The sequence below is a fragment of the Cydia fagiglandana genome, chromosome 18 (genome assembly GCF_963556715.1).
Source record: "Cydia fagiglandana chromosome 18, ilCydFagi1.1, whole genome shotgun sequence".
In the NCBI taxonomy this organism is placed as follows: Eukaryota; Metazoa; Arthropoda; class Insecta; order Lepidoptera; family Tortricidae; genus Cydia; species Cydia fagiglandana.
Genome location: NC_085949.1, coordinates 14067005 through 14088572, shown reverse-complemented (window position 1 = coordinate 14088572; position 21568 = coordinate 14067005). Strand labels below are relative to the sequence as shown.

The following is a 21568-nucleotide window of genomic DNA, read 5'->3' as shown; positions in this document are numbered from 1 at the left end:
GTCGGCGATTGACCGGGGAGAGGTTGCTAAAATAATTATCTGTGCGCTCCCTTATAGAATGTCGAGCAAGGTCAATAAGAGGGTATTTCATTACAATTCTTTATTGTATAACCTTTCCTTGTACAGTAGTACGATTTCGTATTTTGATACGAATAAATTTATAGAAGATTTTGTTATGCCCCATAAGAGGACCTACCTACCGAGTAGATGTCTTGTAGAGTGTGCTAACCTGTTAGCATATAATATTGAAGACCCCGTCGTGGCTAGCACGGCGTCTAATAGCCTTAAGTCGCGTAGTATTTTACGCCTTGGTAGCATAGGGTTTGAGATGGAGCCGCCTGGTGATTTGAATTTAAACTAATCGCTACGACAACGTGTGCACCAGCCGGCTCCGTTCATATTGATCACTGTGATGCTAGTATGTTTGGTAAAACCAATTTATTGAACTTAGTTCATCAAAATATCCAAGGATTTACCTGTAAGGAACACGAAATTGATTTGTTTATACAGTACTCGAATATTGACATTCTCTGTATAACTGAGCACTGGCTTAAAGATCATGAATTTATGTTTAATTTAAATAATCATAGTATAGTAAGTTCATTTTTTAGGAGATCTTGCAATCGCGGCGGGTCATTGATAATGGTAAAACATAATTTAAAAAGTAAGGAGCGTAAAGACATTGTTGACATGTCAGTGGAACGCCTTATAGAACTTTCTTGTGTTGAATTGGAACAATTTATAATTATATGCGTGTACAGGCCCCCATCGGCAGACTATAACTTATTCGAATCGGTCATAGATGAAGTACTTAGTAGTGTTTTTGGAAGTCATAAAAAAATAATTGTATGTGGTGATTTCAATATTAATTTGCTAGAAAATTCGCCATTATGTGGAAGGTTACTAAATACTTTTAAATCCTTCAATTTAGTCAATTTATTTTGTGAACCCACTCGAGTCACAGCAACCAGTGCTACATGTATAGATAACATCTTTAGTAATAATGACGCGATTAGTAAATCTGTTATTAACAACCTAAGTTCTGACCACTGTGGACTAAAAGCTTCTTTCAGCGGGAAAACTGAAGAAATTCCTCAAGATACTTTGTGCAGGCCGATTTCCGAAAGTCGCCTAGGTTTATTCAATCGTAATATTACTAAACAATTATGTTGTCTTTCATGTACCCAGGAAAACCCTGACTGTTTGAGTTCCGAGTTGTTTAATTGTATTAAAAAGGAATTTGATGCCTGTTTCATTCAGAAAAAGGTGCAAGGCAAGGCTAAGACTAAATTTAGCGACTGGGCTACACCGGATATTCACGAGAAAAGACGCCGGCTCTACGACTTATATGATTTAAAGGCAACTGATAAAAGCCCGGAATTTCTAGAGTACGTCAAAAATTATTCTAAATCTTTTAAAATGTTGTGTGTCGCCGCTAAAGCCGATTATTTGTCGAAAAAGATCCTAAATTCCAGCGATAAAGTCAAAACTGTATGGCAAGTTATCAGTAATGAAACTGGAAAACGTAAACTGAAGGATCCGCACTACAACCTACGAATTGCTGACACTTTAGTAAGTTCCGACCGTGAAGTAGCAGATCATTTTGAGCGGTTTTTCTCGAATATCCCGGTAGAAACAACAAGATCCCTTAATTCATCGCCAGACGTCGCTGAAGAAATTTTGAAGACAAATGTGGCAGAATGTACAGAAATCTTCAAATTTTCGTATGTCTCATCGAATATAGTTCTTAAGACTTTTAGGTCTTTAAATTTAAAGAAAACAGAAGATCTTTGGGGCCTGTCTGTCAAAGTATTAGATTCCATCATTGAGTCAATTACACCATACTTAGCTGAGATTTTCAACAGATGCATTGATGCTGGAATTTTTCCAGATATTATGAAACATAGCAAAATTATCCCTCTGTTTAAATCAGGAACGAGAACAGATCCCACGAACTTTAGACCGATTTCAATACTACCGGCATTAAGCAAAGTGTTCGAGAAACTTATTCTGAATCAACTATTGTCACATTTCAACAGAAACAAACTGCTTGATAGCAATCAATTTGGTTTCACCAAAGGTCGATCAACTACTGACGCCGGTGCGGTACTTCTAAAACACATCTTTGATGCTTGGGAAAAAGCTCAAGATGCTGTTGGAATTTTCTGTGATCTGTCAAAGGCATTTGATTGCGTTGATCACGAAAATTTGAAGAGAAAATTAAGCCGCTATGGGATAAAAGCTAGTGCCCTTGACCTGGTCTCATCGTACCTTTCGGATAGAACTCAGCGAGTAGTTATTAATGGAACTCAATCGGCGGGGTCCCCGGTAGCCCTCGGAGTGCCTCAAGGTTCAATTCTTGGTCCCTTCCTGTTTTTGGTATACATTAATGACTTACCAAAAGTTGTGCAAGATAGACATGATATAGTGTTATTTGCAGATGACACTTCCCTTATATTTAAAGTGGACAGAAAGGAAAATAGCTTCGAGAGCATTAATGACGCGCTATCTACCATTGTAAACTGGTTTACGGCAAACAATTTGCTTTTGAACGCCAAGAAAACCAAATGCATCAAGTTTACGCTACCTAACGTCAAGCAGGTAAATAACGGCAAGATTAAAATAAAAGGTGATACGCTGGAATTTGAGGACCGAACTGTTTTCCTGGGAGTCACTTTAGACTCCAAACTGCAATGGCATGCACATATAGGCACTCTAGCCGGAAAACTTAGTTCAGCAGCCTATGCAGTGAGGAGAATCAAACAGCTGACAAACGTAGAGACGGCCAGGCTGGTATACTATAGTTACTTCCATAGTGTTATGTCTTATGGAATTCTGTTGTGGGGAAAAGCGGCAGATATTCAGACAATATTTGTGCTGCAAAAACGAGCTGTACGTTCCATCTATGGACTGGGCGCTCGAGTATCCCTAAGAGAGAAATTCAAAGAAGTTAACATTCTTACCGTTGCATCTCAATACATACTAGAGAATATTATGTATGTTCGGAAAAACATCCACGAATTCAAGGTTAACAGTGATATCCATAACTATAACACTAGAAACAAACATAAACTTGCCGTGCCCGCCCACCGCCTCCGTAAGGTTAGTACGTCTTTCGTCGGGAACTGTACACGTTTTTATAACAAAGTCCCCACTGATGTAGTGAATTTACCACTTCACAAATTTAAGTCGCACATTAAGCACTCCTTGTTATGTAAGGCGTACTACACTGTAAATGATTTTATAAACGATAGAGATGCTTTTAAGCCGGTAGCTTGATTGGTTTCATTAGTATAATAAGAATTAAATAAATATTGTTTTTTTTTTTACACTGAATTAAATATGCTAGTGTCCAGTAGAATTGACACATGAGACAATGATGTTCTCGCTTGATTATATTGTTTAATTTAATTTTAGTTTTGGACACTTGGAGACCTTATACATCTCTAAGTACATATTTATTTATTTGATTTTTATTTTTGATTGTACATACTTACCTATATTTTTAATGTTTCTGACACTTATCTCTAAGTCAACTTAGGCTAGTAATTATGTGAAGCTATATTACTGTCTTTTTATGTAACATATGAGCACAAAATGCCGTGTCTTACAGCTACATGTTATTACTATTTTAATATTAATATAGGCCGGTAGCTTGAACATGTCATGCTCGCTTAAAAGTCTTTGCTTACGGTGGCGTTGTTGATCGGGTCGCCACTTTCCCGAATGAAGGTTGAGGGAGGCGATGGCTGAGATACGCGTCATACTCGTGAACGGGTGCTGTTTGTGGAGACTGGTCTGTTAAGCTAACACGAGCTATTATACTTAGTAACTTTTATTAATTAATTACAGTGAGACGCCTCATTCTGTTCTCGTATGTTTCTTTTCTTTTAATGAATGTATTAATTATACAGGATATTGACTCTTGGAGACCCTATACATCTCTAAGGATAACTTGATAAACTATATAATCTTATAGTTCTGACACCTAGAGACATTTACACCTCTAAATATTATAGATTTTTTGTGTGTGTTTTTTTATCTGTATTTTGTATGTAATTCGACATTAAGAGACCATATACATCTCTTAGTAATTGTAATACGTTAGATTGAATTGTTAGTTTTAATTTATAAAATTGTTGATGTTATTATTTTTGCTTTTATGTAAATTCAATGTTGACGTGTAAAAGTGCCCTTGTGGCCTATTTGCTGAATAAATGTTGATATTTGATATTTGATATTTGATATTCCTTTTGAGGTACGGAACCTTAAAAAACGAATATTGTCCAGCTAGTGTGTTGAAAAGCATATCAAATTGTCGCCTCCCTTGACTCGAGTACCTAATTCTTAGAGTGACAGAACAAGTAGGTCAGGTTTTTTTTAAAGTTCGATCAACTAATTGTAAGGCCTCTTTTCTACAATGCCTGTCTGGTCAGACTAGTTAACCAATCATTTTAGTATAAACATAAACAAGTAAGCACTATTAGTTACCTGTAAAGTGATGATGAACAAAAACACCAGTTTATCCCTTTCGAACAGGGCTCTACTAGTATAAACATAGACAAAGAAGGTGATGCTATCGAGGAGGTTTCTAACTCTATGCTCGAGTTCTTCCGCAGGTTCTGCCTTGGCCAAAGCGTCCTTGAAAACGACGCTGTATGCTTTCAGAGAGAACTGATAGATAGGATTGATCTTGCACAAGTCGTTCAAAATGAAATACACTATAGAAGCACGTGTGGCTGCTCGTCTGGAAAGATAGCATTTAAATAAGAGATACCTTGTGCGTCCAATGATGACAGTTAATTTTATTATGAACTGAGAATATTTTAATGTAATATTTATGTAATAAAAATACGATAAAAACATATTTTTCCAGTTATTTTTCAAATTAAGTTTATTCAAAAGTGTCTTGGAGGAACTGTCATAGGGACCATCATTCGACGCGTGAAGTATAAGAATTCGCAATACCTACGATTGAACGTGTCACCCACGAAAAGCAAAATACCTACTTCGGAAGAAATCAAACGGCTTCCATTATTTACTCCCCATACTGCTCAATCGTGGATGGGGTCAAACCTAGAGTCCACGTCCAAATGTGGCAGATTCTAAATGATAAATTAGACAAACCTGTATTTTTCTCGAGCATCGTCAATCTTTACCGTAGTAATTTTACCCTCCTCTACTTTAGCTTCGATATCTGCAGCGGTTTTTTTAGTGGTCTCCAAATTGATCACCAACGCAGAGTCGCTGAGAATATCCGCGCCAGCGTTCGCCAGGCGCTTCAGCAAGTCATCTTCGAGGGTTTTGAGGGTGATCTTGAACTCGTTCTGCTGTTTGGTAAGACCAGCACGCAACATTTCCAAGTCTGGTCTTTCAGCTTTCACTACTTCGCCTAAAAGTTGCTCTTCGAGCCTATAAGTAATTATAAATCGTTAAAGACAATGAACGTTTAATATTTTGTCCAGTTTTTAAACTAGTTTTTACTAACCCATCTTTAGTGACGGTGAAATTAATGAGAGTGCACTGAGCCTGCATTTCAGGTTGGTAATGTGGATTGGCCAGTTTCGTTTGAAGTATCAGTCGGAAACTTGGGCTATAATCTATTTCCCTGTCGCCTATCTGAAAAACATAACAAAATCACAAATCATACTATACATATAGTGTTAGTGCAAATCGTGTTAGTTTAGATTAATCAAGATAAAATCACAAATCGTTCAGTAGTTCACCCAAATGTTATCAGCTTCGAGTAACACCGGCTTCCGACAAGTCAGAAGGGAGAAGCCCAAGCGATATCTTACCGTACAAATCATTCTGCCAAGTTTGCGGGGGAAACCTGCACAAAGTCGCACTTCTCACTTACTACATACAAAATCCAATCTGTAATGACGACACAAATACAAAGAAAATAACACGTTAAAGACAAATCTTGCATACCTAGATCTCTTTTTGTGTACGGATCACAACACGCACCGCCATAGGTACAGTTGTACCTATGCTTTGACAGAGGGGAAATGCTACGAATGCCGTCTCCCTTCGCGGTGTTGCTCGAAGTTAAGCAGTAGGTAACTTATATTTTCAATCCTATTAACCTTCTGGACGCCAATGACCGATATATCCGCACCGCAGGTCCAACGCTAAAGACGGATGCATCGGTCACAGACCACAGAGCAACATAGACCTACGTGCATATGCATAAAGTTCAATTTCAGTTTTGACACTGTCGTGACGTGGCGTCCGAGTGACAGCTTTTGTATTTGACACGGCGTCGAAAAGGTTAATAAATAGAGTTAGACCAGGATAAGTCTGCAGCGGTTTTGATAGTCCAGACTGTACAAGGGCTATTTAAAACGTCATACTTCTATGGATTTATGACGTATAAATAACAGTCGAACAGTCTGGGCTCTCAAAATCGTTGCAGAGTTATCTTGGTCTAACTCTAGTACAACATTTTCCGCTCGACTAATCTTGCCTTCTTTCCTTACCTTCAAGACCTTGCCTTTCCTGATTAGAACGCGCCCCAGCAACGGTTCTAACACAGCGTCGACAGTTTCTCCAATATTCTCCAAAAGGACGATTTCTCCGTTACTAACAGCTCTCTCTATGCGATCGAGGTAGTTACGCATTGTCAAGCGAACCACTGCTAGACTGTCGCCGTACCTTGATTTAATCCATTTTAGTCCTTGCCTTGAATCAGAAACATTATATTCTGCTTTAGTTATTATTTTTATACCAGTATGTCAAGCAAATAAGTAGCGTTTAGTATTCGTATCAAAACCAAGCATCCCCATTTTGCATAGAAATAGAAGCTGGAAACCTAAATTCGCTATCATCATGGGTAATCTTAGCTTCTAGCATAGTATAAGCAAAGATAATTTGATATAGAGGCGGTTTGTCAAAGTATTATGTGTACACTATGTTACTACTAGAGGTAAATTATGTAGTCTCAGTGCCCACAGTACTTGGAGCCACAGTACATTTACTGCCATCTTTCGACGAAAGATTAAACTGTTAGAACGCCATTTGATTTTGATCCTTATTCTTTCACTGATATGTGTTAATTTCTTAAATATTATTAATATTCAGGTTATCTACTCGATACTAGGCCAAAGGTACAGTCAGCAGCAGATATACCTGAGCGGGCAAGGTGTCCAAGAAAACATATAAACTTCAATCGTCACAAAAATAAGGACCATCCCCATTTTGCATAGAAATAGAAGCTGGAAACCTAAATTCGCTATCATCATGGGTAATCTTAGCTTCTAGCATAGTATAAGCAAAGATAATTTGATATAGAGGCGGTTTGTCAAAGTATTATGTGTACACTATGTTACTACTAGAGGTAAATTATGTAGTCTCAGTGCCCACAGTACTTGGAGCCACAGTACATTTACTGCCATCTTTCGACGAAAGATTAAACTGTTAGAACGCCATTTGATTTTGATCCTTATTCTTTCACTGATATGTGTTAATTTCTTAAATATTATTAATATTCAGGTTATCTACTCGATACTAGGCCAAAGGTACAGTCAGCAGCAGATATACCTGAGCGGGCAAGGTGTCCAAGAAAACATATAAACTTCAATCGTCACAAAAATAAGGACATCTAAGTTGTCATTTTCACGTAGGCTTTCAGTTCGTCACATATACCTTAACATCTGAGTTTTTCTTTAACACATACACCCTTATTTAATCATAATGACAATAACGGTTAAAACGTCAGTGGTAACTAAGCACTCAAATTCAAGCTGCTGTCATTAATACCTACACGCACTGCCAATCACGTACGTCAGCAGCCAGGGTGCCACCAGTTGCTAAGCAGTTGTTATTTCAATGGTAACTAAGCATCAACATTTTATCTGTTTAACTTTAAAATAAATACTGTAGCACTACGAATTGACACCTCCTTTCTTAAAGAAGTATTTTATCGTTAAGTGTCAAACTTAGACAATAAATAAGTAGGTTCTACGAGAATGATCGGTTTTTTTTATTTTAACTGTCATATGCGGCTGTTCTTCCAAACCTTAGAGCATATTATATACCTATGTTAATATATTTATTTAGCCCGCTTATTGTACTAAAATATACTATACAGGGTGGCCCATTTAGATCGGCCAGTATGGGAAAATCTGATACTATATCTAGACACGCGGCAGCGTGTCAAGCCAAGTTCAAGCAAAGGAACTGGCTAGCCAGCGCCAAGTGTAATATTACACGAACCACTTGGTGCCACTTTTGACCCTTCTTTAACTCAAAACATCTTTAACGTAAACACATAAAACTACGTGTGTTTAATTGTATCCATAAGGACATCTAGAAGCCCAAATTTCATGAAGCTAGCTCAAACGGTTATAAAGATATGAAGGTCAAAAAGTCGTAAATTTTAAGACTGACTGACAGACTTATAGTACCTAAACCTAACCTACTTCCAGATGACCTAGAAGGATGAAATTTGGAATCCAGCTCAGTTATTGTGTGAAAGCGTAGGAAAAAATCTAAAAATAAAAAAAGTTATAAAATAGGGGGGGTCCCCATACAAAAAAACCATTTTTTATTGTGACTGACATATAAGTACCTAAACCTAACCTACTTCCAGATGACCTAGAAGGATGAAATTTGTAAGCGTAGGAAAAAATCTAAAAACAAAAAAAAGTTAATAAATAGGGGGAGTCCCCATACAAATTTCTTTTTTATTGTGACTGACATATAGTACCTAAACCTAACCTACTTCCAGATGACCTAGAAGGATGAAATTTGGAATTCAGCTCGGTAATTGTGTGTAAGCGTAGGAAAAAATCTAAAAATAAAAAAAGTTAAAAAATAAGGGGGGTCCCGATCAGTGGCGGCGCGTCCATAAAAGCCGATTCCCACCGGCTTGCCTGTTTTTGGACGTTTGAGCAGAGTTGTAAAGGAAATATGTAAGCCAAATTACCCCCGGCTTGCCTATGGATATGTTTGACGCGCCGCCACTGGTCCCCATACAAAAAACCTGTAATACGCGCTAAACAACCGGCCAACGGTGTGTCGTTGGCGGCGCGCGGCACCACATAATTTATACAAAGAACAGAAGTAAAAAACATGCAGCGGAAACACAAGAAAAAACATTAAATCTCAATACCTGCCTAGTTTTCTTTACAAAAAGTATTGATATCCCATCAAAAACATAAATGTAAAAAAGGAGAGCCAAGTTCAATACAAAAATTATGCTTGGCTGTGGGGTTCGCCGCAAAAAGAATGGAGATCTAAATGAGTGCCAAGTTCTATGCAAAATCCAAATATGTATTTATAGGAACAATATAACATAATAAACAAGTATTAAACTCTATTTCTTTGCTTTATTGGATACCTATAACAATTGCTGTTATTTAAAAAAAATGTGAGATCTTAAAGTAGGTTAGATTTGGCTTGGCCAGTTTTTATCAGAATTACAAAATATATATGTTGAATAACTTTATAAAATGACTGATGTAATGAAAACTGGCCAAGTCAAATCTAACCTGCTTTAAGATCTCGTATTTTTTTTAAATAACAGCAATTGTTGTAGGTATCCAATAAAGCAAAGAAATAGAGTTTAATACTTGTTTATTATGTTATTTTGTTCCTATAAATACATATTTGGATTTTGCATAGAACTTGGCACTCATTTAGATCTCCATTCTTTTTGCGGCGAACCCCACAGCCAAGCATAATTTTTGTATTGAACTTGGCTCTCCTTTTTTACATTTATGTTTTTGATGGGATAATAAGATTATACACCGATCTCTTCTTAGGAATCATGTCATCGATTTTAGTAACACGAAATACTTCATTCATACATTTAAAAAAAATGTGTACTCAGCTCGGGAATCGAACCCTGAACGTTTTGAAAAATAAAACTAAGACTATTTCTATTTAGATATCGATTGTGTAGGTCTTAAGCAATAAATGTTACTATGAAACATGATGTCTAAAATTAATAAAATGCATTGTTTTCATGTCCTTTAATTTAATTTAGTAAGTTTTCGAAGAGACCAGCATTTTTAGGGTTCCGTACCCAAAGGGTAAAACGGGACCCTATTACTAAGACTCAGCTCTGCTGTCCGTCCGTCCGTCCATCCATCCGACCGTCCGTCCGTCTGTCACCAGGCTGTATCTCACGAACCGTGATAGCTAGACAGTTCAAATTTTCACAGATGATGTATTTCCGTTGCCGCTATAACAACAAATACTAAAAACAGAATAAAATAAAGATTTAAGTGGGGCTCCCATACAACGAACGCGATTTTTGACCGAAGTTAAGCAACGTCGGGCGGGGTCAGTACTTCGATGGGTGACCGTTTCTTTTTGCCTTTTTTGCATTATGGTACGGAACCCTTCGTGCGCGAGTCCGACTCGCACTTGCCCAGTTTTATTCTTTTTTTGTGTTTTATCCCCCGAATCGAATAACGAAGGAGAAAATAATTGAATTGAAACGTAACACGTTCACTGTCCCAATCTGACATGTACCTAAACTTTATGGCTTTGTAATAGAGGCTAGCCGTGGCCCCACGTGAGGAGCACGGGTAAAGGTGTTAAACATATCCAACCTAGCAGTAAATATCAAATGGCATTCCGCACAGGAGTAATCTAAGTAACGCTTACTGCGGGTTCAAACCTACAAAGTCCTGATAGAAAGTCGTACATATTACGCTACATCTGACATATCTTCAAAAATTATATAAACTAATGCGAAATTAACATAAAACCAGAAGCCACAAATTAATAATAGAAATGAAACCCAAAAAAAAAAAGCTGTAATCTCTAGGTGCGTACCACTGAGATTTGAACCCGCGGTCTCTGCTTTGAAAAGCAAACGCCTGTTACTGAGACCACAACGTGCCTTGACAATTGGCTCTAAATTCAGCTTCAGTTAGCTTTTGCTATGTGTCATTCGTCTAACGATTCTGTTAAAAGAAATAGTTTGCAGTAAGTTGACCGAGAGGCTCCTGTCAAATGGTTGAAGGGCAAAACGTGAGATAGATGTATGTGATGACAAGACTGTACTGCTTTCGATGATTGTCAAAACGCTTTACCTGAAATTAGCATGACTATCTTTCATTCAATATTCGACCATACTTGTATGCTTTAAAGTCTATTTTTCCATATTGTTCAGATATATTTGACACGTTGACCGCTTAGATACCATTGGTTTTTTGACAGCTAAGGTATCAATGACTTGTTGTAAGTGTAGAAATTAATGAATAGCGACTGTTAACATATTTGTGACAGGTTGAGCGCTCACAAGTAAATACTACCATGACAGTCAACAACTTTTTGACAGTTTAAACGTTTACCTCTCTTTGAGCACCTGGAGTGTATAGCGACTTCTGCTGCTGACTGTATACTACAATCTTTTCGAGGGATGGCGCCATAACCTTCAGCCTACTCTCGAGTAGATGGCGTTAATATTAATAATTTAGGTAACAAGTTAACACATATCAGTGAAAGAATAAGGATCAAAGTCAAATGGCCTTTTTAACAGTTTTAATCTTCTGTCGAGAGATGGCAGTAAATGTACTGTGGCTTCAAGAAGGTACTGTTGGCACTGTGGCTACATAATTTACCATGACAGTAAGTCTCTATACACTCTATTCTCTTTGGCATAAATATTAAAACATTAGTATCAAAGGTCGACTATAGCAGCTAAAATATTCTCTCAATATATGTCATTACAATAAACTTCTAAATAATTTAACCCTTTTCCAGGCCGCATCAACCAACAAGGTTTTCCCAAAAAATCTAGATATGTTCCAATTAATCCAGCTTTGATGATTCATTTGAAGGCAAGTCGTTTTCCGAAAGTGCAATCTAATTTAAACCTTAAATCGGAATGCTAAAATTGAAATTCTTTTGGAGCGCATGTGGTCGATATATCGTATAATGCCTGGAAAAGGGTCAAGTAAAAGCAGTTACAGCTGAGGGTCGATCATGAGCGGCCAGCGAGCGGAATTGGTGAGGATGGTGGCGTTCTCCGTGCTCATGGTGTCGGTGGGCAGCCCCTCGTTGTTCCACGTGGCCACCTGCGCGTCGTCCGTCAGCATCGACAACGGGTCCAGGTCCGGCGTAGTCTCGATTTTAGGCTGGATGTAACCATATTAGTTAATTTTTAGATCAAGTGATAAATAATATAACTAAGAACCTAAAGAATAACCCCCTTATTCATAAACGTTTACTAAAGTTGACAAGCCGATAATAATCGTTTGTCCCTTTCCGATGTATTGGTATGATGGAAAGTGACAAACGATTATTATCGGCTAGTTAACTTTAGTAAACGTTTATGAATAAGGGGGTAAGAAAGTATGATAAGGAGAATACACAAAAATTAGGCTTTGAATACGCCCATGAGTGACGTATTTAACGCCTAATTTTTTGGACCAATATTTGACTGTGTCTACTCTACCTTTTTAGGGTTTCGTAGTTACTTAAAAACTCTTATAGTTTTGCCATGTCCGTCTGTTTGTCTGTCCGCGGCTTTGCTCCGTGATTGTTAGTGCTAGAAAGTTGCAATTTGGCATGGGTAATCGTGCATTGCAACAGAACGGTAAAATACAGTTAAATTAAAAACTATAAAAAAATTTTAAGGGCAGCGCACACACAGGCGGGTCTCTATTGTTTCCCAAATAGTTTTAAGTCATAATGTATTGTTTGTCCGAATTTTCGTTAGTCATAATTGGTTTTTCTCAAAAACGCGTAACTTTTCAGGATTGCCATAAGACAAACCTAACTTAACCTAACCCATCTATAGAATAACCTTACAAAAATCCTGAAAAGTTAACGGTTTCAGTTTTATGAGTTTATGACTAACGATAATATGACAATCAATACATTATGACTTAAAACTTTATGGGAAACAAAGGGACCCCCACACAGGCACCTGCCGCGATAGCAGAGGACGGTGGTTCGATTTCAGCCTGGGGCACTGGAGGCGTTGGTCACTTTTTCATAGTATATGACATTTATTTCAGTTGATTGACCACAATTACACTTTCACATTCAAATGATAAAGAAGCTTAAGTTAAAAATACTCACGTTAGTCTTCGCAAGGTTCGGAACCCAGTCTTCATTCATGAGCAGCAGCCTGTAGCGCCGCATGAAGCAACCCACGTATGAAATGAAGGCGGTGACTAACAGAACGTCACCTGGCAACATCTTACCAGACTCTTTGAGATTCACCACCGTTGCCGACCATCTGGAGACGAGGTAAGGCGTTATCAAATACTGAAAGGTAATATTTCCCACCGTTTTTGCTACGGGTAACTCGAAGAGATTCCTTGTGAAAAGATATCTAGACGCAAACCGACGAATATGCATGAGTATAAGTATCCAACAATTGAAAGAATGGAAATACCCTAAAAGTATAAAACTTTCTGAAGAATTACTTTAAGTTATTTCGCTTTTTTCTGAACTGTGACTCGGTGGGCAGTTAAGTTTAGGGGCAAAGTTTTTTACTTTTACGGTACGTAGGTAATAGGTATGGTAACGATAATCCACCCGTATTTCAACACAATATCGACTTAAACATATAAAAGAAAGTAAATAAAGCACAGTAATGAAAAATACAAGTATCCCACCTGATTTTCTCAGAAGCCAACCCATTCACCAGCCTATTGGCTAGATCAATGGTAGCATTGGTAGCGTCAGCTTCGGCCTGGCATTTCATTTTTTCATTCACGGCTTCTTGGAAAGCTTTCATTAGAACTCCTAATTTTTCTTCTAATTCCTATAAAGCACAAAGCAAGTTTGACCACTTGGATATATTTGTTTTACAACGGGGCAAAGTTGTTGTTTAACCGCTCGTGCTCATATTGATACCAGAGCAAGCGAAAGATTCCAAAATTGAACACAAACTCTGGTGTTCATCAATCAATTAACTTAGACTAATTGCAGGTCATTAACGGTTTTAATTATGTTTTTTTTTTTTGCAATTCAGTTGACTCTTCTTGGGTATTTTGATAAAGCTGTCAGTGTTTGAAAAAACATTCTGATTGAAGTCTAAAAGTTAGAAACACGTAAGTACCTTAATTTGATCAGTTAGGAATGATAATTTGTCCCTAGCTGCTTGTAACTCTGCGTTTGCAGCATTTAAAGCCCTTCTCTTGGGCTCTACAACGACGAACACGTCGTAGAATTTGCAGATGTTGATAACCCAAGAGCAGAGACCGGCTGCAGCCGCCGACTTTGATCTGATAACCTCTGGATTGAAATCTGGATCCTTGAGGTACGGTAGAACTGCCTGGTAAAAATAATTCATGCAAATCACTTTCATTATTTTGTCAGGCTATTTTTCAATATACACCAATAGAGATATAGTCGTTCAGAACATACCTTGATGACATCTGGATGTATGTTTTCCTTGTCGTAGTAGACAAGATCATATAAAAACTGATCAACTTTCGCCATCATAATCTAAAATAAATGACAATTTGATAACATTAAAATATTTTTCAACTCACGGAATATAGTAGGAAGTATCCCAATTGTTTTCAATTAGAAACCTGCGTGTGTTACACGCCATTTAGTTGTTTAATACTTACGCAATAGAATTTCCAATTTAGCAAGACCCTAAATGGCATAACAGCGCCGTGTGGTGACTGGACATGGAGTACCTAAAGATTGTAATATATCTATAGTATTTACCTTACTAGCTTTCCATGACCGATCTTTAGGAATTTTTCCCTTCTTCGCCATTAACACCAACACGGCCGCTGTGACAGTAACCACGGCCTCAGGGGGAGACCCAAAGGCTTTCAACTCAGTCAAGTTGTTCTTATTTAAGGTGTTCAAGGCTTCTTGGGCAGCTAAAAGGGCCGGCTCAGCCTTGGCCAGATCGTCCGCGCATATCTTAGCCTTTATTGTGACGTCTTCTTCAATAACTTTTACTTTCTTCTCCTCCTCGGCAGCTGTTATTAGATTAAAACGTCATAAGGATACCGGACTGGTCTCAATAAAGGATGGTTGGATCAAATGATCTCAATAAAGGATGGTAGGTTAGATGAATATTGCTTTCGCACAATCGAGTCAAGCAGATGCATTTAGTATTTTTTTAAGCGATGAGCAGAATTGGCGTCCTACACTCGTTAAACCAATGTATTTCAACAAAGCGAAGGGAAGTCGTTTTATGTATATTAAGTAGGTATATACTTAATTTATTTCATTTTTAATATCTGGGACAAACAACATATAAAAACTGAAATACGCACGTTTTCCCAGAGATAAGACCTATCTAGATCGATTTTTCGCCCCGGAAAACCCCCGTATAGCTAATTTCTTCGAAATCTTTTGAGCTGTTTCCGATATCCCCGAAATATATAAACATATATCGATTGTCATAACCCACACATAACATAACCCTATTTAGTGTAAGTAGTTTATAATTTTATAAACAAATAATATTATTACGATAAAAAAGCTGTTTTCCATTAAATTCAAATCTTGCGTTATTTTTGGGACACCTTTATTAATAGGTAATAATATACAAAAATGGCTTGTTTAAAGGTATTAAGATAAAAAAAAAACAATATGTAAATACCAAATGCCTTTTCCTTCGACACTTTCTCGCTCTCTGCGCCTACCACTTCGATAAGCTCTTCAGCCGCCTTATTTTTTACTTTTAATATAATTTCTTGTTCCGCTAACGTCACCTGTACAAATAATATTTTGTTTATAATTTTACGTACTTTATTCTTTCTAAATATCGTAACCTGTTGTGTAACAGGGTTTTAAAATCTTGTTTCTTACTTTTTTCTATAAAATAAAATTCTACTAGGTATGGTTTAACTCGTCTAAAAAACTCTATTACCTACTTAAATTGTGCACCATGCCACTTTTTTTCATGTGTTTTAAAAGCACCTAAATAAATCGCCCGCAGTAAAAAAAGTATCTAATACTTTTTAGGCTTTCCATTCTCATCAAGCAACTACATAATTAAATTGAGATTATTCAGAGATATCATACTTTCACACAATTGGCTACTTTCCTACTAGTCAAATCAGCTTCTTTTTTAGAACTGACAAAACGATTTACTAATATAGAATTTATATGATAACTTGTGTAGTGACGTCACAGTCGACTCACCTACTTTTTATAGGTACTCCCATCCGATTTATTAAATATAAATTATGTTTAAAAATAACTGCTATGTTTTTCTAATAATTATCTGGTGCTTTATTTCGTTCACGGTGTGAAATAATTTAAGTATAGGAAAGTACCCAATTGTTCACATTTCACCTTTAACACGGCGACATCGGCCGCACATGACGCCAGTTTCTCCAATCCGTTCTCTAACCTAGTGATCATCAAATGCAGGTTCTTCGTCTTCTCATTCAGCAGTTTACTGTACAGAGGGGCGCATTACATTTGTTATAATTACTTTTCATATATTATAGTTTGATATATGGGGCATTATCTATGAAATGGGACCTTATTGTCGATGGCGCTTACGCCGCACAGCGTCGCGCGGCATTGTATTTATATCGGAGCATCGTTGATAATAGCGTAAGCACCATCGACAATAAGGTCCCTTTTCATAGATAACGTCACATATCGCTATTTTGAATAAATTAATAAATGACCGGCATACCACCGTAATACCTAATTAACGGTTTTCATAATGTTATTATTGGTAAAATGGTCATAAGGTATACTTACACTTCGTCTAATATAGGTATATTGCCATAATTATTACATACTCAAAAGCATATTATTTGTTATAACAAGTTACAACACATAATTGTGTGGCATAATAGTTACATTACATAAATGGGTTTGGTTAGGTTAGAACTGAGACCTGCCTAGAATAAAATAACTAGCAAAAGAAGTAGGCTGCGTACTAGACTTACATTATAACATATAATACATGTACATGTTTTTTTTTTTTATCAATGTAAATAATTTACTTGTGTGTCGTTGGCGTAATACGTGTCGCCATTCAATTTTAGATTAAGACAGGTCCCCACAGAAAACCAGCGCCACGGTCTGCCGCGGCATCATGCTGAGTGGGGATCCTATTTTAGCGTCCTAATCTGTTTTATGTCTGCATACTTTTCTTTTTTTTACATGTACTATGTTGTGACGTTAAAATAAATGTATTTCTTCTTCTTCTTCTATAATAATACATCAAATGGCGTAATAACAAATGTATGATAGTTTTTTTTATAATTATATTAAGCATACACACCCATACAGAGCGATTTGTTCAAGGAAAGTCTTCGGCGTTGTGTAGTTGTATCTCCGTTCGTTTTGGAAATAAATAGCAGACATTAAGTTCACACTTTGATGGACGTGCGACATGAAATCCGACACGGGCTGTACGAAGTCTGGCTGTGGAAAATTTAAATAGGGTAATTCGCCAGTTGGCCTCCAAATGATTTCTATTCACGTATAAACATAATTAATTTTAGTATAAGGTTTCAATATCCGGCCATTCTTCAATAACAAGCCGCCTTATACTAAAATGAATTCTGTTTATAGGTGAATAGAATCCATTTTTAGTTTAGGGCGGCAAGTTACTGGCGAATTACCTTAAGCTTTTTTTGAATTGTGTAAATACTGTAAATAGCAGTGTTTATAAAGCAATATTTTATGTTTATAAAGACAATTAATTATTTATTTGAAGAGATTTTAAGGTCTTTAAAGCATTAAGGTTTATGAATAATTAATAATTATTCAACTATGCTACAGTTGTGAGCCAGCATCATATAATCAAGCATACAATTATATGTAAAGAAGAAGCAATTCGTATCGCACAAGGCCAAATATTAGGGTACCGGTAAAGAATCCACTTCAGCTAGGAAACGCCTGGAGACAGATTTCAGGGCTTCAGCGGGCCATTCGTGGAACCAGTTGATCGCAGTGCAGTTGACGATGGAGGGAAACTTGCGCGCGCGGATTCGGAGCGTGGCGCCCACCGGCGAGAAACATAACACCACCTGATATTATGGAGCTAGTTTCATTCATTTTTTGCAAATTAAATATACCACCGACTAAAAGTTTAAGTTCACTTAAACTTTTGACCAGAAGGTAGTGGATCTCGATAGCGGTTTCTACACAAATAGCAATCAGTACGTGCCGTACGTGGTCATGAACAGGCAATGCTTAAAACGTATATTACAGGCTTTTAGCCCATAACACATTGAGACAAACAATATATACCATGCAATCGTTAAGAAACAAGACTGTACCTTTAACATGGTCCGAACTTTGTTGATAAAGAATCGCCAGCAGTTCTCTCTCGTGTCCATCACACCGCTAGCTTTAGTCTGGAAAAGACATGTCGGATAAATACGTTCAATCAAAATACTATATGAATTGGTTATAACTAAAAAGTAAATGGAAGGGTGGTACCTATTCCACCTGTACAATATTTGATCAAATTTGCATTTGTATCGTAGCCACATTTGATCAAATATTTGACAGGTGGAATACTACCCTAAGCGACAAGCTCAAGTTTTAATCTCTGAATAGTACCTCCACACTGGCGGCTGTTGCACCTCACTGAACTGAATTTGAGCTTTACTAGAACTTGGGCGGAAAGCAATAGCTTATATTTAACCTTTTCCAGGCCGCACCAATAAATAAGGTTTTTTCAAAAAATCTAAATACTATATTCCGTAAAAGTAGTTTAGGTTTGGTAATTCATTAGAAAACGAGTCACATTTTTCGAAACTCCAATCATATTCGAACCTTAAATGCGAATTCTAAGGTTGAAATTCTTCGCATGGAAAATGGTTATAGACCGACCGCTTAAATAAGTCCTCGCCTACGCGGTACGGGGGCGACGGGGTGGGACGACTAAGGGTGGCGGTTGAAGGTGAGGGCGCCGTACGCCTGCCGCGCTGAGTCATCCTTCCCCGTCGCCCCCGTACCGCGCAGGCGAGGACTTATTTAAGCGGTCGGTCTATACTTCTATAGTATATAACTCCAAATTTACCTCGGCTCGTACGCCGTTAATAATATTCTCCGTTTCATCTTCGGCAAACAAGTCCGGTATCTCTCCGGAAGCTAATAGGTCGTTTATTAGCACCAGGAACCGTTCTTCCGCCACCTGGGCATCCGTCATCAGGAACACGTTGCCGATGCTCTTCACACCAGCTTTTATGTATAAAACCGCTAAAGTCATAGAAAATATCGAATTAAAGTATGTAAAATTCAAAGTTACCTACTAATAATTAGAGATGCAACGGATAGTTGTTTGGCCGGATACGGGATACCGGATAGTCGGCCTGACCATCGGCCGAATATCCGGTATCCGGCCGCCGAATATTCGGCCAGCGGAACTATACCTACATTTAGGATTTTCAGGAGCGCATTCTGATGGTTTGACCGGTTTCCTAGTAAACGTTCGCGCGGACTCATTTCTGGGTTCGAAATGAGTGCGCGTGCAAGTCAGTGGAATGATAAAATTGTTTTAAAATAATAAACAAGTACGATTATGACCGTGTCTGATTCTTAAATCCAATTTGTTTACTCCGAAATCAAGCAATGTTACTATCCGGTATCCGGCCGGATAGTAAAATAATGGCCGGATAGGCCGGATACCGGATAGTAACTGGATATCCGGTGCATCTCTACTAATAATTCTCGAAAGGCAAAATCACTTTTTTTATACCATGCGTGGAAATATTGACATTAACGTGTAGCGTGCTCTTTTGCGATGCGCACCTGCATCGGCAATCGAATTACGTCCAATCCAACATTGCCAGCCTGCGCGTAGTTTAATAATTATTTCCGACCTTTTTTTAAAAAAAAAGCTTTGTACTTACATACACCTCGGACGGGATAAGAATTATACAATACAACTTATACATATAATATTCTTTATTGCATACCTCACACAGTTTATAATACAAGTATAGTGGCAATTCCCTATTTCGTCTTATACTTATCGGCTTTTAGAAAAGTAGGTATTATTTAAGGCCTATACGCTTACCTAAATCTGCTTTCAAGTCAGTCGAGGAGTAGCCTTTTCGTAACTGAATCTGGAACACTTCCAGCGAGGAAATAAATGACGACAGTCTTGACAAAGATTGCTTTCCTGAGCCTCCCACGCCGACCAGCAGCGCATTACCTCTAGGAGCTTCAAGAATACGATTGATCCTACACAAATAAATAGTACATTACTGCCGGGAACTGAGAATAATACAATGCCGGTCGAAATAGCGATAATGATAAATATTTAAATAAGTTGCTAACTTACGAATTAGTTACGGATATTATAAGTTGTAAAATATGGTACTTTACATCAAAAATTTAATTATACGTTTAGATTAATTTAATTATTCGTTCTTCAAGTGATAACTTGATAAGTGATATGATAACTTGGTGGTAAAAGTGCGAATAACCCTGAACGAAAGTGCACGATAAGTTTACCTTCAAGAAACTTTTTGGTTACTATTGTAGTTGCTTTATTGGTACTGCGCGTGGCATATTTAATTTAATAAGTATCACTCAGTAACACTTAACATTCGAGTAGTGCTAGCAAACAATAATTAAAAACATAAGTCTTTTTCACTATATGTACCTGCAAATATGATACATCGCATCCTCGAAAAGCACCAAGTTCATTGTAGCAACCAAATCATTATAACCGGCCAAAGATTCATCAAGTAGCTTCTTGATTTGTGGCCAATCTTTTATAGGGAAGTATTTTGGATCACCCACTCCTTCCGCGAAATGGCAGAAAATTAGTGGTTTTTCAAATACCACGTTTTCGTCAAATTCCTATGTAGAAAAGTTACTTTTACCTGTCTGTACGAATAAGAAATCATAAGAAATATTAGGTAGGTATATCAAAAATTATACATACTTCACAATTTTTTTTGATCACGTCCTGTATTAGTTTGTTGAATGCATCAATATCCACGGCATCTACAAATTTGTCTGAATACACGCGGGTAGCTTCGTGATACCACAGCCTCACTAATTCTGAATGTGTTTTTATCGCATCTCCTGTCGTGAATAGAATTCCCTATAACAATATTGTCTATATATAGCATCAGGTATAATAATTGTAAAAATTCAGATGATCTCCTTAATATTAATTACATTTCAGGCTGTCTACATTAAAGAAGAGAAGAGGGAAAAAGAGTAATAAAAGAAGCAATTCTGAATATCTACATACTTTGACCACACGTTACCCTGCTGAAAAACCATGTTTTCTAGATTTTGCGGAGAAAGGGAGCTAGGATTCACACTCATCGAGAAAAATGTAATCAAAGATCGAAGCAAGAACATAATATCTGATATGAACTACGCTATTAATGAAACAAGTTTTTTGAATAACGTGCCGATTCGATAAAATACCTGGAATATATTGGAGAGATCTCTTAAGTTAAATATGTAGTGAAATTTAATCGCTGTTGGCAAGAACATAGAAGCCAATTTGCTATGTAACGCGAGAGCTGTGTTGACTAGTATCTCAGCGTAGCGCGACACAGGTGGTCCGAATTTGTTCGCAGGATTGACCAAGTGCTGCGACAAAATTTGTTTGTAGATGTGGAAGCAGGCGTCCAGAGCTGGGAAACTAAAATACACTGGTTAATAACTGTTCAATGAG

At 37.4% G+C, this 21568-nt stretch overlaps 1 protein-coding gene and 1 long non-coding RNA gene across 2 annotated transcripts in view; one reads left to right on the top strand and one right to left on the bottom strand.

The window, feature by feature from the left end:
• Positions 1–21568, bottom strand: part of LOC134673175 (dynein beta chain, ciliary-like) — a 75588-nt gene that overhangs the window by 13320 nt on the left and 40700 nt on the right. The window contains exons 50-69 of the mRNA XM_063531130.1: positions 21316–21535; positions 20819–20980; positions 20534–20733; positions 19943–20109; positions 18944–19122; positions 18195–18272; positions 17781–17942; positions 17192–17334; positions 16243–16348; positions 15545–15656; positions 14653–14915; positions 14341–14421; positions 14033–14248; positions 13587–13735; positions 13045–13204; positions 11929–12095; positions 6483–6684; positions 5489–5619; positions 5128–5412; positions 4492–4747 (exon numbers count right to left, since the gene is read on the bottom strand). Coding sequence (XP_063387200.1) covers positions 4492–4747; positions 5128–5412; positions 5489–5619; positions 6483–6684; positions 11929–12095; positions 13045–13204; positions 13587–13735; positions 14033–14248; positions 14341–14421; positions 14653–14915; positions 15545–15656; positions 16243–16348; positions 17192–17334; positions 17781–17942; positions 18195–18272; positions 18944–19122; positions 19943–20109; positions 20534–20733; positions 20819–20980; positions 21316–21535 — 3439 coding nt within the window. The remainder of the gene's footprint in view (positions 1–4491; positions 4748–5127; positions 5413–5488; positions 5620–6482; positions 6685–11928; positions 12096–13044; positions 13205–13586; positions 13736–14032; positions 14249–14340; positions 14422–14652; positions 14916–15544; positions 15657–16242; positions 16349–17191; positions 17335–17780; positions 17943–18194; positions 18273–18943; positions 19123–19942; positions 20110–20533; positions 20734–20818; positions 20981–21315; positions 21536–21568) is intronic.
• The window catches only part of LOC134673192 (uncharacterized), a 150871-nt gene continuing 140229 nt past the window's right edge, over positions 10927–21568 (top strand). The window contains exon 1 of the long non-coding RNA XR_010099429.1: positions 10927–11354. This is a non-coding gene — a long non-coding RNA (uncharacterized LOC134673192). The remainder of the gene's footprint in view (positions 11355–21568) is intronic.